This window comes from Akebia trifoliata, chromosome 3 (genome assembly GCF_017979445.1).
Source record: "Akebia trifoliata isolate Shusen 1 chromosome 3, ASM1797944v1, whole genome shotgun sequence".
NCBI classification, from domain to species: domain Eukaryota; kingdom Viridiplantae; phylum Streptophyta; class Magnoliopsida; order Ranunculales; family Lardizabalaceae; genus Akebia; species Akebia trifoliata.
In genome coordinates, this window is record NC_141377.1 from 49,329,569 (window position 1) to 49,342,164 (window position 12,596).

The 12,596-nt window shown below is 32.0% G+C and overlaps 1 protein-coding gene across 2 annotated transcripts; it reads left to right on the forward strand.

The window, feature by feature from the left end:
• Nucleotides 1-6,839: 6,839 nt before the first annotated feature.
• LOC147407631 (cytokinin riboside 5'-monophosphate phosphoribohydrolase LOG5-like) lies at nt 6,840-8,511 on the forward strand. Of its 2 annotated transcripts, none has more exons than XM_086436288.1 (7): nt 6,840-7,184; nt 7,290-7,387; nt 7,491-7,521; nt 7,604-7,703; nt 7,808-7,902; nt 7,995-8,138; nt 8,253-8,511. In XM_086436288.1, exons 1-7 carry the CDS (start codon nt 7,071-7,073, stop codon nt 8,349-8,351), a joined length of 681 nt encoding a protein of 226 aa, XP_086292414.1. In that variant the 5' UTR covers nt 6,840-7,070; the 3' UTR covers nt 8,352-8,511. The 2 variants fall into 2 exon arrangements, with proteins under 2 accessions (XP_086292414.1, XP_086292415.1); XM_086436289.1 differs by having other exon boundaries at nt 6,845-7,184; nt 7,808-7,878.
• Nucleotides 8,512-12,596: the final 4,085 nt, after the last annotated feature.

Here is a 12,596-nt window from a genome sequence, read left to right on the forward strand (position 1 = left end):
AACTAACAGACGAGGATGAGACACTCGTAGGAAAGTGCTGGTGTTCTTCACTTTATAAAGAGTATGATCTATATAAAGGAACTATTAATCATTAAGTTTGGCCCACAAACAATAGACACAAGTTTATTTAGTTCTATTTTTGTTTTTTTTAATAATAAAAAACACTTTTGATATATCTTTGTTTTAATAAGGAGAGAAGGCAGAGTACAACACAAAGTTTGGATCTCAAAAATGCCAATACCTTTACATTTTAAATTTAATATAATCAAGGTCATTTTGGTAAAAAATCAAAAATTACAATCCCATAATCACGTATGTAGGTTGATTAGTTTTCAAAATTAATTAATTTTTTTTCTATATAATCTTAAATAATTTTTTAATAATTTTATTAGACCTCTTTCTAGAGGTCTAATAATTAATGTTACTTAAAAAAAATTAAATCCATTGAAAAATTAATTGGGAAGGAAGGTGGAAGTGCATCACTAAGTCGATCAAAACAATTACCCATAATTTTGGAAAAATTATGTTATGAAGAAAAAATAATCTTCAATTAAATACAAAAATAAACATATGTATTTTAATATTTGAAAAGATAATACATATTTCTATTTTTTATATTTAAACATACTACTCCTTATTTTAGTTAATATTCCTTGATTTTTCTTTTGAAATATTTGCTATCTTCAAATTGGTAACATCTACGATAAAATAGTTTTAACATATTCAATATCTTATAAAAACTCTTGAATTTTCTGGTGAAAAATCCATTGCTCTTTTTCAAAATCATATTTTGTTCTTGAGGTCTGAAAGTTGAAGGAGAAAAAAATTGTGAAGATGAGGGTCAAGTTTGTAACCTTCAGGGTAAATTATTTTTAATATCATCTTCGTAGTTCTTCAAAAAATTTATATTGTTCTTAGGTTTGAAGGTGAAAATAATATCTTAAGAAGATCGAAGATGTTGGTAAAAGAATTTATCCTAAGATTTATTAGTTTTGGATATAAAAAATCAGGCGATTTCAAATTTGTCAATAAGGACACGTAGGCCATTTATATCAATATCCTAAAAAAGATGGCAAATCATAAATTTTAAAATATAGGGGTATTTTTAATGTTGGCTAGTGGAGGGGCATCCATACATCATCCTTTTACTTTATTCAATATAAAATAAAAAGACATTAAGTGAAGAGAAGAGAAGAGAAGAGAAATAGAGAGGACCAATTAATGTCTCCAAATAAGTCCAAGATTCCAAGTAATGAGGGTAATGAAACATTCAAACAAAAGTAATTTACGGAAAAGTATGCGTTGCAAAAGTAATACAGGTAAATAAGAGATTTGGACCAATTAATGTATGTATGTATGTGTCTCTTTAGTCCATAGAGGGTGAAGTGAACACGTGAGAAGACACTTACCAAACATTCACACGTAAGCCAACCCATCACATTCTCTCAATTTTATAATTTATTGGAACATTGAAAGTAGTAGGTAAGTCAACAAGAACAAGGGAGGGAGGATTCAAGGAATTTGGGAATGTTAGTGTGTTAGTCGTTAAGGGTGGAAGTTTATAATATAATAGATAAATTATTAAACAAAGGGTCCAACAAACTTAGGCTAAAGTCATTAACGGCAACTCAGAACGATTAGGACTTGAAAAGGACTCGTAAATAATGGGAATAAAATGGTAGGTTTGGGTGGCTAAAAGAAAGATGGATTGATTCCAAAACCTGCTCAAATTAAAGCAAATTCTTAGTTTAGAATAAAGTAACAAAACAAAATAAAATATAATTGGGTATCAAAATCATGGCCAATTATAAGAAAACTCCCACTTATAGTAAGATGGCCAATTTCATTGGGCTAATCTAGGTTTTGCGCCACCCTCTTGAAGGATCGTACAAATTGTATTTTGAGAAGATTATCCTTAATACCAATTATTGATCTTTTGAAATATTGTATTTACAAGAAACTTTTGATGCATTATTTAATGAACTACTTAAAATATCTATTTATATAAAGTGAACTCTAAAATATTGTATCATTTTAATATGAAATTCATTTTTTTAAAGAATTGCAATTTATATTTTCAAATCGATGACTTGACTCTTCACATTTTGGTGAATATTCATTTGAGATATCTCCTTATGTTTTTAAACTAATGACATGCCTCTTTTGATCTCAATCTTCTCTTATAGATGAAGAGAAATGACTTCAATTCCCTAACCTTTACCACATCGTCATCATCTAAGAGGTTGAAATGACATGAAATAAAAGAAAATTAAGGGTTTTAAGTTATTTTTATGACAATATAAGAGAAGATCAAATTCAAAGGGACATGCCAATAATTTAAAAACATAAGAGTGTCTCAAATATTCATCAAAAAAGTAGAGGGGCCACATATTATGTAACAGAGAACATGTCATCAAAGCTTTGAATAATACTTTAAAGAGAATTTTTAGGTATTTCATCAAATAATGTTTCAAACGATTCTTGTAAGACTAGTATTATAAAAATTATGTACTAAATAAACCATATTCTATGATCGGAGACATTTTAGTAAATTTTCTAGAAAATACAACCCGTACGATCATTTTCCTAAGAGGTAATTTCCTAAGTAAAAGAATATAGTTATTACAACTTACAAGTGGAAATTAGTCCTTTTTTTTGTTTCTTTTTCTTTTTCTTTTTTTTTTTTTTATTTATTTATGAGGTCACAAGTTTAATGTCCTGACTTGAAAATGGAGCCACTAATCCTGTGATATTTCAATCATGCATCATTTATTAGTTCTATAAGAAAATTGTTTGATTAGTGATATATATGCATTAGATCTAAATAACAAAATGATCAAATTGATGGTTATAAATAATCCTAAAACTTGCAACTCTAATAACACAAAGTGATCAATCAAATTACCTATAGGGAATATATTCTACAAGATAATCATAAAGGGCGACATAGAGTCTTTTATATTTCAAAAACAGAAAAATAAAAATGAACATTTAATGAAGTGTACATCCTATGCATTTTGTGCAATTTTTATGTGAGGAGCCTGTTAGAATCCTATGTAATGTAGGGTCTCATTGACCATGGTCAAATTGACCTCCATGATTTTTATGCCAAATTGTAAAAAGGATTCTATGATATTATGAAATATCAATATTAATAGAAACCCAATATAATTAAAAGTATTATATTCTTTAAAGACTAGTAGGAAATCTTGATAGGTAGGTTTACTAAAATAATGATTTTAGGTCCTTAATCTTCATCTATGAAAGAGATCGACTACCCCATATTAAAAACGTTGAATAGACAACGATTTGTAGAGAACACACAAAATAAGAAAATACTAAAAGAAGTGATAACCATCAATCACCAATCTAGTCGATCTATATAGAGAGAAGGGGGAATGTGAGTTTAGCAAAAAAATATTCAACTTGATTAAGATTCGAAAGTTACGAGGAACGTAAATAGAAGAATACACTTCCAACACATTGAATCAACAATTTTGCAATGGCACAGTAAATAACCATAACCTTGTTTTAATTAACATTAATGGTATGTTTAAAATATGCGTTGATTAGATTCTATTAAGACAATGAAAGTCATGTTGAAGTTTTGAATGCATAAATTTTACAACATATCAAACTTCAACTCACTTTGATCCATTTTGTTGTGTTTATTGGTTTGATCATGGGTGATTAACCCACTTTGATGGATTTGTTGGCTCGATTATGGATCAACTTAATTGAGTCTAATAATATATATGGATTTGAATACATTTTATCCATGAAAATTAAGGACCAAGTCCCAAGTTTATTAAATGTTGCAGAGGTGCTTATACTTACATCTACAACAATAATGATAAGCTCTAGTACTTCAAGATGGTATTTAGTTATATAATGATGGTGATGATTTCTTTATCTATCTAAATTTAAATGTAAGGTTTTATTGATAGTTTTGGAAATGTAATGATTAAGTGACTCATGAAAATGATTCATGGCACACCTGATCCTATATCGTAACGACTCAAAATCCAATAATAATAGAAATTTTTACCTATAACAATAATATATATCTCATATTACATATTCTTATGATAAACTCTATTTCATATTTTAATGAACAGGACCATATCTTTCTAATCCCAACCCTTTGTAAATATATTAGAAGTCTCCATTACCTCTAATTAAAAAAGTTGAGAGATTTACTCAACAAGCCTTACTGTTGCATTTTTATTACAAAAATCACATTGGATTTTTGACAACTCCAAGGGAACCTCCTAACTTTATCAAGTTTGTTACCCACCAAACAAATTTTGAAGTAGAAATTTACATTATAAAATTCAAATTGATGTATTAATTTGTTACCCGACATACATTGGAGTAGATCCCAATCTCATCAATTTTTGACATTCAAAAACATGATCTGATGCCACATGGTTTTAAAGAAAACAATTCTAAGAACTTTGAAAAAAAAAATTCAAAAAAATAAAATAAAATTTCACTATTGAATTTTAGATTTAAATTTGGGAGTTCGATAGCCAGTCATTTTCAACATTTTGGATCAAGCTCATAAAGGAGTTTTTTTTTTTTTTTTTTTCAATTATTTTCTTTTAATCTAATTTTTTTTTAATGAAATTTAGAAGTATATGGTGTTGGATTGTCATTTCAGTGATATATGTGGTCCCCACATCCTTTAGTAAGATTTGAAATCTTACTAAACTAATCATGTTATTCTGATTCATAAAATAAAGGTTTGTTAAGTAACAAACTTGATAAATTTGATAAAGTAAGAGAGTTTTTATAATAAAATTAGAACAGATAAGTCTGCCCAATAAATCTCTCAAAACAGATATGTGGGACACACTAAATGCACGAATATTTGAAGCACAAATAGGGGGAGCAATTTTCTATTATAAGGTTCAGTTAATGTAGTGTTGGACTACTAATGCCTTGTCTGCGCTTATACAAAGGTGTGTGATCAACTACATGACAGGAAACATTTACTAAACCAAAAAAGTTTTTAATTTTTTCCATTGTTGATCAATGGGTACAATGATCTGATAAAGTTAAGCTAGTATGACTGTGATTCACTAAGTAGGACATACTGGACGTGGAGGTCCCCTGATGTCCTTTGTTTTTAAACAAGTTTGTGAGAATGAAAGCATTATAGGTACCTTACTTACATCACATGTATTTCACGTGAGATGGTAGACCCAACTCCAATAGAGAAGGGGGGTATGTAGGAATGAGGTCCACTGAAATTCCCAAAATCAATAAGTAATCAACTTCACGACAGCAACTCTGCCAATTCAGAATACATAGCGTACCATACCCCTACTGCTTCTGATGCTCCTTTGGAAATAAATGATATTTCTCTCATCATATCTCTGCTCCAGCGTACATTAATCATTGTGCCACTTCTTTCGCCCCCACTTTCCTCTTTATAGTTCTCTCATATCGGTTGCCGATATGTTTGTATCGGTTTTGCACGCCTATCATCTCGTTATCTTCGATTGACACGTGTTCAATAGTACAGTACCCATCAGACGAAATGTCACGCGCATTTAATACAAACGTGCGAGATAAGTCTCAAGCAAGCGTCACACGTCTCAGATCAGATGCGACAACCCCACTGGTGGGTCCCATATACATCCAAAACCTTATGAGGCTCAGATTCTGACGTGGCGCTCATATGTGGCATCTTTAAAGTAGAATGTCCTTTGGACCCTTTCCTTTGTGTGAATCCTCGTTGGAAGCGTTTTGGCTTACAAAACATGCGCATACGGCATACACCCCACCCCACCCCAACCAATTGAAATTACTGTAATATCCCTAGTAAAAACCTAGTAAGGGTCTCTGTGAACAGTAAAAGACAGTTCATTAACGAAGGCAACAGTAAATAAATGATTTCAGGTGTCACTGTAGCACCACCGCTTGATATAAATGGTGATATTGATGATCATGATTCATGATAATGAAATGCAATTTTTTTTCCAAGAAAATAAAATACTTTTCTAAGGTAAATATCTTTTTAACTTTCATCCAAATGGATTTTTTTTGTTTTTTCAAATATGTTTATTATATTTTACAGCTGTATAAAGGTGAAGGTGTGATTTTAGTATTGACAGTAGGTTACTTGTTAGTCAGCTTTGCTTTAGGGTGTAGGTTAAAGCTAGTCTCAGTGAATGGCGGTTTTGGGACGGTTACCTCGGTGAAAGAGAGATCAAATATACCCTTAGTTAATCTTTGATATCAAAATATGCATCAAAATTTTGATGTTCAAATTAAAATTCCAAATATGGATTTAACTATTTTCATCATCATGGGTTTGATGAATGAATGATTCCTGGTTCAGTGGTGAACATGCCTAGATAGACAGCTATAAATCTCTAATCAGGAAGCTATTTGATGTGTGGGTCCATCTATAGAAGCCAATCAATCTTGGGATCTGTGGCCAATAAACGATTCATACATCATATTAGTTTTCTAGATATGCGTGTCTGATTAATACTTGCGGAACAAGTTATGATTGTTAGTAAACGAGAGGATGAGAGAGAGGGAGAGCTGTTTGTCTTATAGACTCTGCTCCAAACCTGACGCTCCTTGTACGGCTCTGACGTGGCCGTGCATAGAATCATAGATCTTTTTCTTTGAGATACACAAGTGAATGATCTAAGGTTCTGTCATTAGTTTGTTTTTTTTATAACTGTAGTAAAGATTAAAGAAGTTTTATAGGTAATTTTCACTTACTGTTAACTTAAAATCTTAGCTGCCAATGCCGTTTTTGTTATTTGTATTATTTAATAAACTAATATATTTTTTTCTACGGAGCCGTCAAGAATTTATAGAGAGGTAGAGAGGGATGAGTGAGAGAGTGAGAGGGACTACAACTCATTTACGTGGAGAAGAACCCTCTCTGTGCTTAACTTTTTGTCTTCATCTCTAAATCTGGTCTATATATTGGCTCTAGTTCTAATTCACTATAGTTCAAATCTGAAGACAGAAAGGGAGAGAGAGAGAGAGAGAGAGAGTAGAGTTGTTAAAGAACTGAACATCAAACATTTAGAAAGAAAAATATGGAGGAGAAAGTAGTGAAGTCGAGGTTTAAGAGGGTTTGTGTGTTTTGTGGGAGCAGTACCGGGAAAAGAGATTGCTACAGAGATGCTGCTATTGAATTAGGCAAAGAGTTGGTAAAATCCCATTCAATCATTTTCGACTTTTTGAGTGATTGGTGACTCGTATAACTATGGTGTTTAGTTTTGTTTGTTTGATTTTTTTTTTTTTTTCTTATAAAGGTTTCGAGAAGGTTGGATCTTGTTTATGGGGGTGGAAGTGTTGGGTTAATGGGTTTGGTTTCTCAGGAAGTTCATGATGGTGGAGGGCATGTTCTTGGGTAAATAAACCTACTCTTCTCATCTTTGCTTTTATATAATTATTAATGGGTTTGTTAATTATTATTATTTTTAATTTGTTCCATTGTTCTCATTTATTATCAGGATCATCCCCAAAACACTTATGTCCAAAGAGGTTTGTAATATCTAATCTGGGTTTTCTCTTACAAATTAATCTACATCATCTGGGTTTACAATTTACATCTTGTATCATTTAGATTACTGGAGAAACAGTTGGGGAAGTAAGAGCAGTAGCCGACATGCATCAAAGAAAAGCTGAGATGGCTCGCCATTCTGATTGCTTTATTGCCTTACCAGGTCATTCTTCTCCCCCAAATCTAAACTTATATAAACCACTTCATTCTCAATTCTCAATTCTCAAATTAAGTTTTCTATTAGTAAGATCTGTTTCTTATTTTCAGGTGGGTATGGGACTTTAGAAGAGTTATTAGAGGTGATCACATGGGCTCAGCTTGGTATCCATGACAAGCCTGTAAGCAACAAAATCGAAACCAAAGTACCCATTAAAATAGAAGCTATTTTTATTTTTTTAACAGAAAAAACTCAATATTCAATATTTATATATAAAAATTAAATACAAATCTACAGGTGGGGCTGCTTAATGTTGACGGCTACTACAACTATCTCCTCACCTTCATAGACAAAGCAGTTGATGATGGGTTCATAAAGCCTTCTCAACGTCACATAATCGTCTCTTCTCCCAACGCAAAAGAACTGGTTCAGAAACTTGAGGTGGGTTTTTTTTTTTTTTAATTAAAAAAATAAAAATTCTTGATTAAGAATTTTGTTTGTTTATATTTGAAAAATTCTAATATGGAAGAGATTTTGTTGGTGAGGTGAGAGTAGGAGTACGAGCCAGCGCACGATGGAGTTGTAGCTAAGGTGAGGTGGGAGGTTGAACAAGTGGAGTTTAACGTGTCGTTGCAGGCTGAAGTAGCTCTCTGAAAAAGTGAAAAGTTGGGACAGAAACAGAACCCCCAAAAAGAAAAGAAATTCTGAGTTTTGGGTTAGTTTGTAATTTTTTTTTTTTTGGGTCCAAGGAAGAAAATAGTGAAAAGTTGGGACTTTAATGAAAAGAAGAAGAAAGAAAATAGTATTTTGTCTATTTTGGAAGCTGCTTTTTTTTTTCAGTGTTTCATAAAACATGTAAAAAAAAAAAAAACAATTATTAACATACTTATATTCTCTTTTTCTTCTTCTTCTGTTGTACATTGCTATTGCGCTTTTCTTTTTTTAAATTGTAGACTTTAGTGTTTTTTGTCTGTGAAAGATTATTACAGCCGTGATTTGTTTAATACTTTAAGAATGTGCCAAAGTTTGAGGAGGGACTTTGCGTCGAGGCTCTCAATTAGAATAATGCTAGAGTTACTGTTTTCAACATTGAGCTGCACGAAACTATTGATGCTTGGAAAAATGCTGGACTCACTTCCTTTGGACACTGCGTTCAACACCGTGCTGACTTGAGTTCATGTGATTGGTGGATCCCTGATTCTGTGATCACTGGGAGCAAAAATTCGTAGTTGCGAGTCAGTTTAGCATTTTTCATTTCAGTTTTGTCAAGCGATGCATTTTATATAGCTAGGCCTTCTATTGCAGCATCAACTTTTGCTAACGCCACCCCAAGATATGTGCGTTTGACAATAGAATCCCAAAAGAAATATAGATAAATGACAAATTTTCTTCTAAATATGGGGTGGGGTTGAAGAGAATTTTTTTCTCAAAACATTATTATCAATTACATTTTGTAAAATCTAATAATTAGTGCATATCTAAATAATTATTGAAGACTAATTTTAAATATGGTAAATGTTTGAAAGAATTCTGAATTCTCATGTTGTAGCATAGGATTGTGAAATGTCAACCATATGCGAAATGGTGTGGGAGGACCAACCTAACCTAAAAGGTGATGAAAATGAGGGAGAGTTGGTGAAATGATTTTGCTTTGGTCAAAATTATTCAAGAAAGTACAAGGATCGACTTTCTTGTTAAAGAGAGAAAATAAAGAAGAGAATTAAAATCTCACTAGAGGAGCAACCCCAACCCATGACACTAAATTTTTGCTCCAAATTGGCATTTTTTTTAAATTTAATCTTGAATTGGCTCTATTTGGATTCATCTTGAATTTCTTCTATTAGATACTATTCATTTGAAATTTTTTTTAAAAAATAAGACAAAAATGATATTTTAATATATATTTCATAAAAAGTAAATAACATGAGTATTTAGAAAACACACATAATATATGAATAATGATTTACAGACGGTCTCTAAAATTTCTTTGGAACTCTTAATTTTGAGATGTGAACAATGATTTAGAGGAGCTTTCTCTATTTTAGAGCCAAGTCAAGATTGGTTTGGACTTCTTTATCTCTAAATTTGGAGATTTAACGTCCTGCAGGAGTTGCTGTACGATCAAGAGTGAGTCTGAATAGAACAATTGAGATGAGAGAATATTCTTAAGATAAATATATCCCTCAAAAATCAATAGTGACATAATGATCCAAATTCATCTTTCTTAAGGGCTGAAAGCATAGGACTTCACAAACATGGAAGGCCATGCATCGAATAATGCTGCATTGGACTGAGGATGACAATTAGGACTATATGCTTCAAAAGCTATTTTTCTTTTTTTAATAAACTCATTATTCATTCACTAAAGCAACTTGAGGACCTTGGATTTGGAGTTCTCTTGCCTACTTCATTACTGCATTTTTATTTTTATTTTTTAGAGTCGTGTTAATATGATTCGTCAGGTGGCATATTTAAATGACTCTATGACGTGGGTCAGTTTGAGAACCATAGATCTGCATTCTTCGGGATACATGATTGTATTTTCTCATAAAAAATGTATCTTAAGAGAACCGTGTATTCCAGAGGTACAGATCTATGATTTCCGAACTTGTACATGTCATGAAATCATTTGAATATGCCACTTGATGAGTCATATTATCAGGATTCTTTTTCTTTTTTAATTATATTAGTAAATTGCTTTTCACAAGGTTTGAGAATTTTTCATCGGTGATCTTTGGACTTTTGTTTGATACTAAGGTTTGCGTTCTCACCTGATCAACTTTTATTTTGGGTTTACGGGTCCACAATGACGTCAGTGGCTTACTAAGTCCAGAAAGTATACCACACGTCATTTTAGTGGGAACAAAGGTTTCTGTCCCAAGCCTTATCAAATTAGGATTCCTACTTTAATGATCAAGTTGTTCATTAATTACTCAATTAGACTAAATTAAAAAAACTCTCTCTCTCTCTCTCTCTTCTTTTGATGATCTTCAAGTTGACGACTTGAATAGTGTACCCCAGTGAATCTCAGGCTTAACCTTTGGTGTGCCTAGACACTCATTGGTGACTTTTTGGTAGTACTGATTGTGATTCCTGGCTAATTTATGAAAGATAAATTCGATGATTTGCCCCAGAGAGTCTGTCATGTCTCAAGAATGATGTGGATCCATCTTATATTTTTCTTATTTCTTCATAGAGATTCACAAAATAGGTCTATGCATTCTCTCATTTCCAATCTAAATCTAATTGAAAAATGAATAAAAGTATGCTAGGTGACGCAAGAAGGGATCTTTGTCGAAGTATAAGGTCAACATAATCAACAAGATTGTGCTAATGCTACATTTTGAATTAGGTCAAATGTATCGACCCCATGCAAAAATGATAGTCTGACATGTGAAGCTTAGTGTCCAACTGTTGGTCGTCGGTTTTTCGTCGATTAAACATAAGTGTTCCCTGTGTCAAATGTATTACCTAGACCTTACCACATATCTCTCCTTTCTTTATAAATGGACGACTAAGGTAAGGTTCATGTGGAGATTCATAATTCAACATTGAGGATTCTAGTGGAGAAAAAAAACCCTCAAATCACTTCATTATTACTTTTGTTCTTTAATTTGATTGTCGTAATATCTTTATTCAACACGGTCTTACCGATATTAGAATCATGACACCTAAATAAAGAAACAATCTCGACAACAATATGAATCGCAAGGAGTGGTTGCCCTCAAAAAAGTCACCCCAATCCTTTTCAAAACTTTGTCCAAATTTTTTTTTATGCAGCCAGAAGAATTTGATTTCTCCATTCAAATTATATTGAACTCAATATCTTTTACACTAGGGCTTTACACAGTTTATTGGGCCTCACGGCTAGGTGTCACTGTCCCATTAGTTCTCTCCATTTTCTTTTACAAAAATTCCAAAGTTAGGCAGAGATGCGCTTTCAAGTTCCAAGTCCCTACCCTACTACTGTTTGTGTGATGTTGATTAATCATGGGTTTCAACTTTCGCGTTCTGAAAGTTTTGGGTTATTGGGTCGGTTTTGCAATGGAGGACCATCTTTTTCTAGGTACATTTGTTCCTCAAGAACCCACCACTTGTTAAAAAATTACAGACGGTTGCATAGTAACGTACCTCACCCTATAGGAATGTTATAAAAAACATGAAACAACAAAAATACAAAATTACACACAAAGATTTACTTAGTTCGACAGTGTGCGTACATTCATTGAACAAAATAAAAATAATCACTATTTTCTCAAATATTTATAATTTTAAAGATTTTTATTTATAAAATTGAGAGTTACTAAAATATGTAATTCTCCTCCAAATAAAAAAATTTTAAAAAAATATTATTCAATTATCCCTCTCATAACCTTCGGTGGAACAGAATAGATGAGCGGTCCATCCTAATGTGGTGTCTATGATGGTTACCTCTTGGGCCACGAATAGTGATTGTAGGTTAGAATGTGCCGAGATGGAATGATCAATTTGGACCTCATCACTCTCATCCTTAAAAAAGTGAGGTATATATATCTCAACTTTTTTATTTAAATTGATGTCAGATCACCTTTTCACCAAGTCAACATCTCAAGTATAAGTTAGTATGGCAACCAATTCAATGGAATAATCATGATCTTGTGCATCTCAAGTTAAATATCTATTATATTTGGGTCCCTTCTACACAAACACATTTTTGAGATTATAAGAATTTGTCCTTGGCCTCCTCATCTGATTCGATTTAAATTTAAAAGAGTCCTGATAATATAACTCGCCAAGTGGCATACTAAAATGACTCCATGACTTGGACAAGTACAAGAACTCTAAATCTTTATGTTTCGGGATGCACTTTTTTTAATAAAAAATTATAATCGTATATCCCAAGGCATACAGATCTATGGT

Coding starts and splice junctions, on each gene's coding strand:
- LOC147407631 (XM_086436288.1), top strand. CDS start 7,071: ATGGAGGAGAAAGTAGTGAAGTCGAGGTTTAAGAGGGTTTGTGTGTTT. Junction 7,185..7,289: donor TTGAATTAGGCAAAGAGTTG/GTAAAATCCCAT, acceptor TTTCTTATAAAG/GTTTCGAGAAGGTTGGATCT. Junction 7,903..7,994: donor GCAACAAAATCGAAACCAAA/GTACCCATTAAA, acceptor ACAAATCTACAG/GTGGGGCTGCTTAATGTTGA.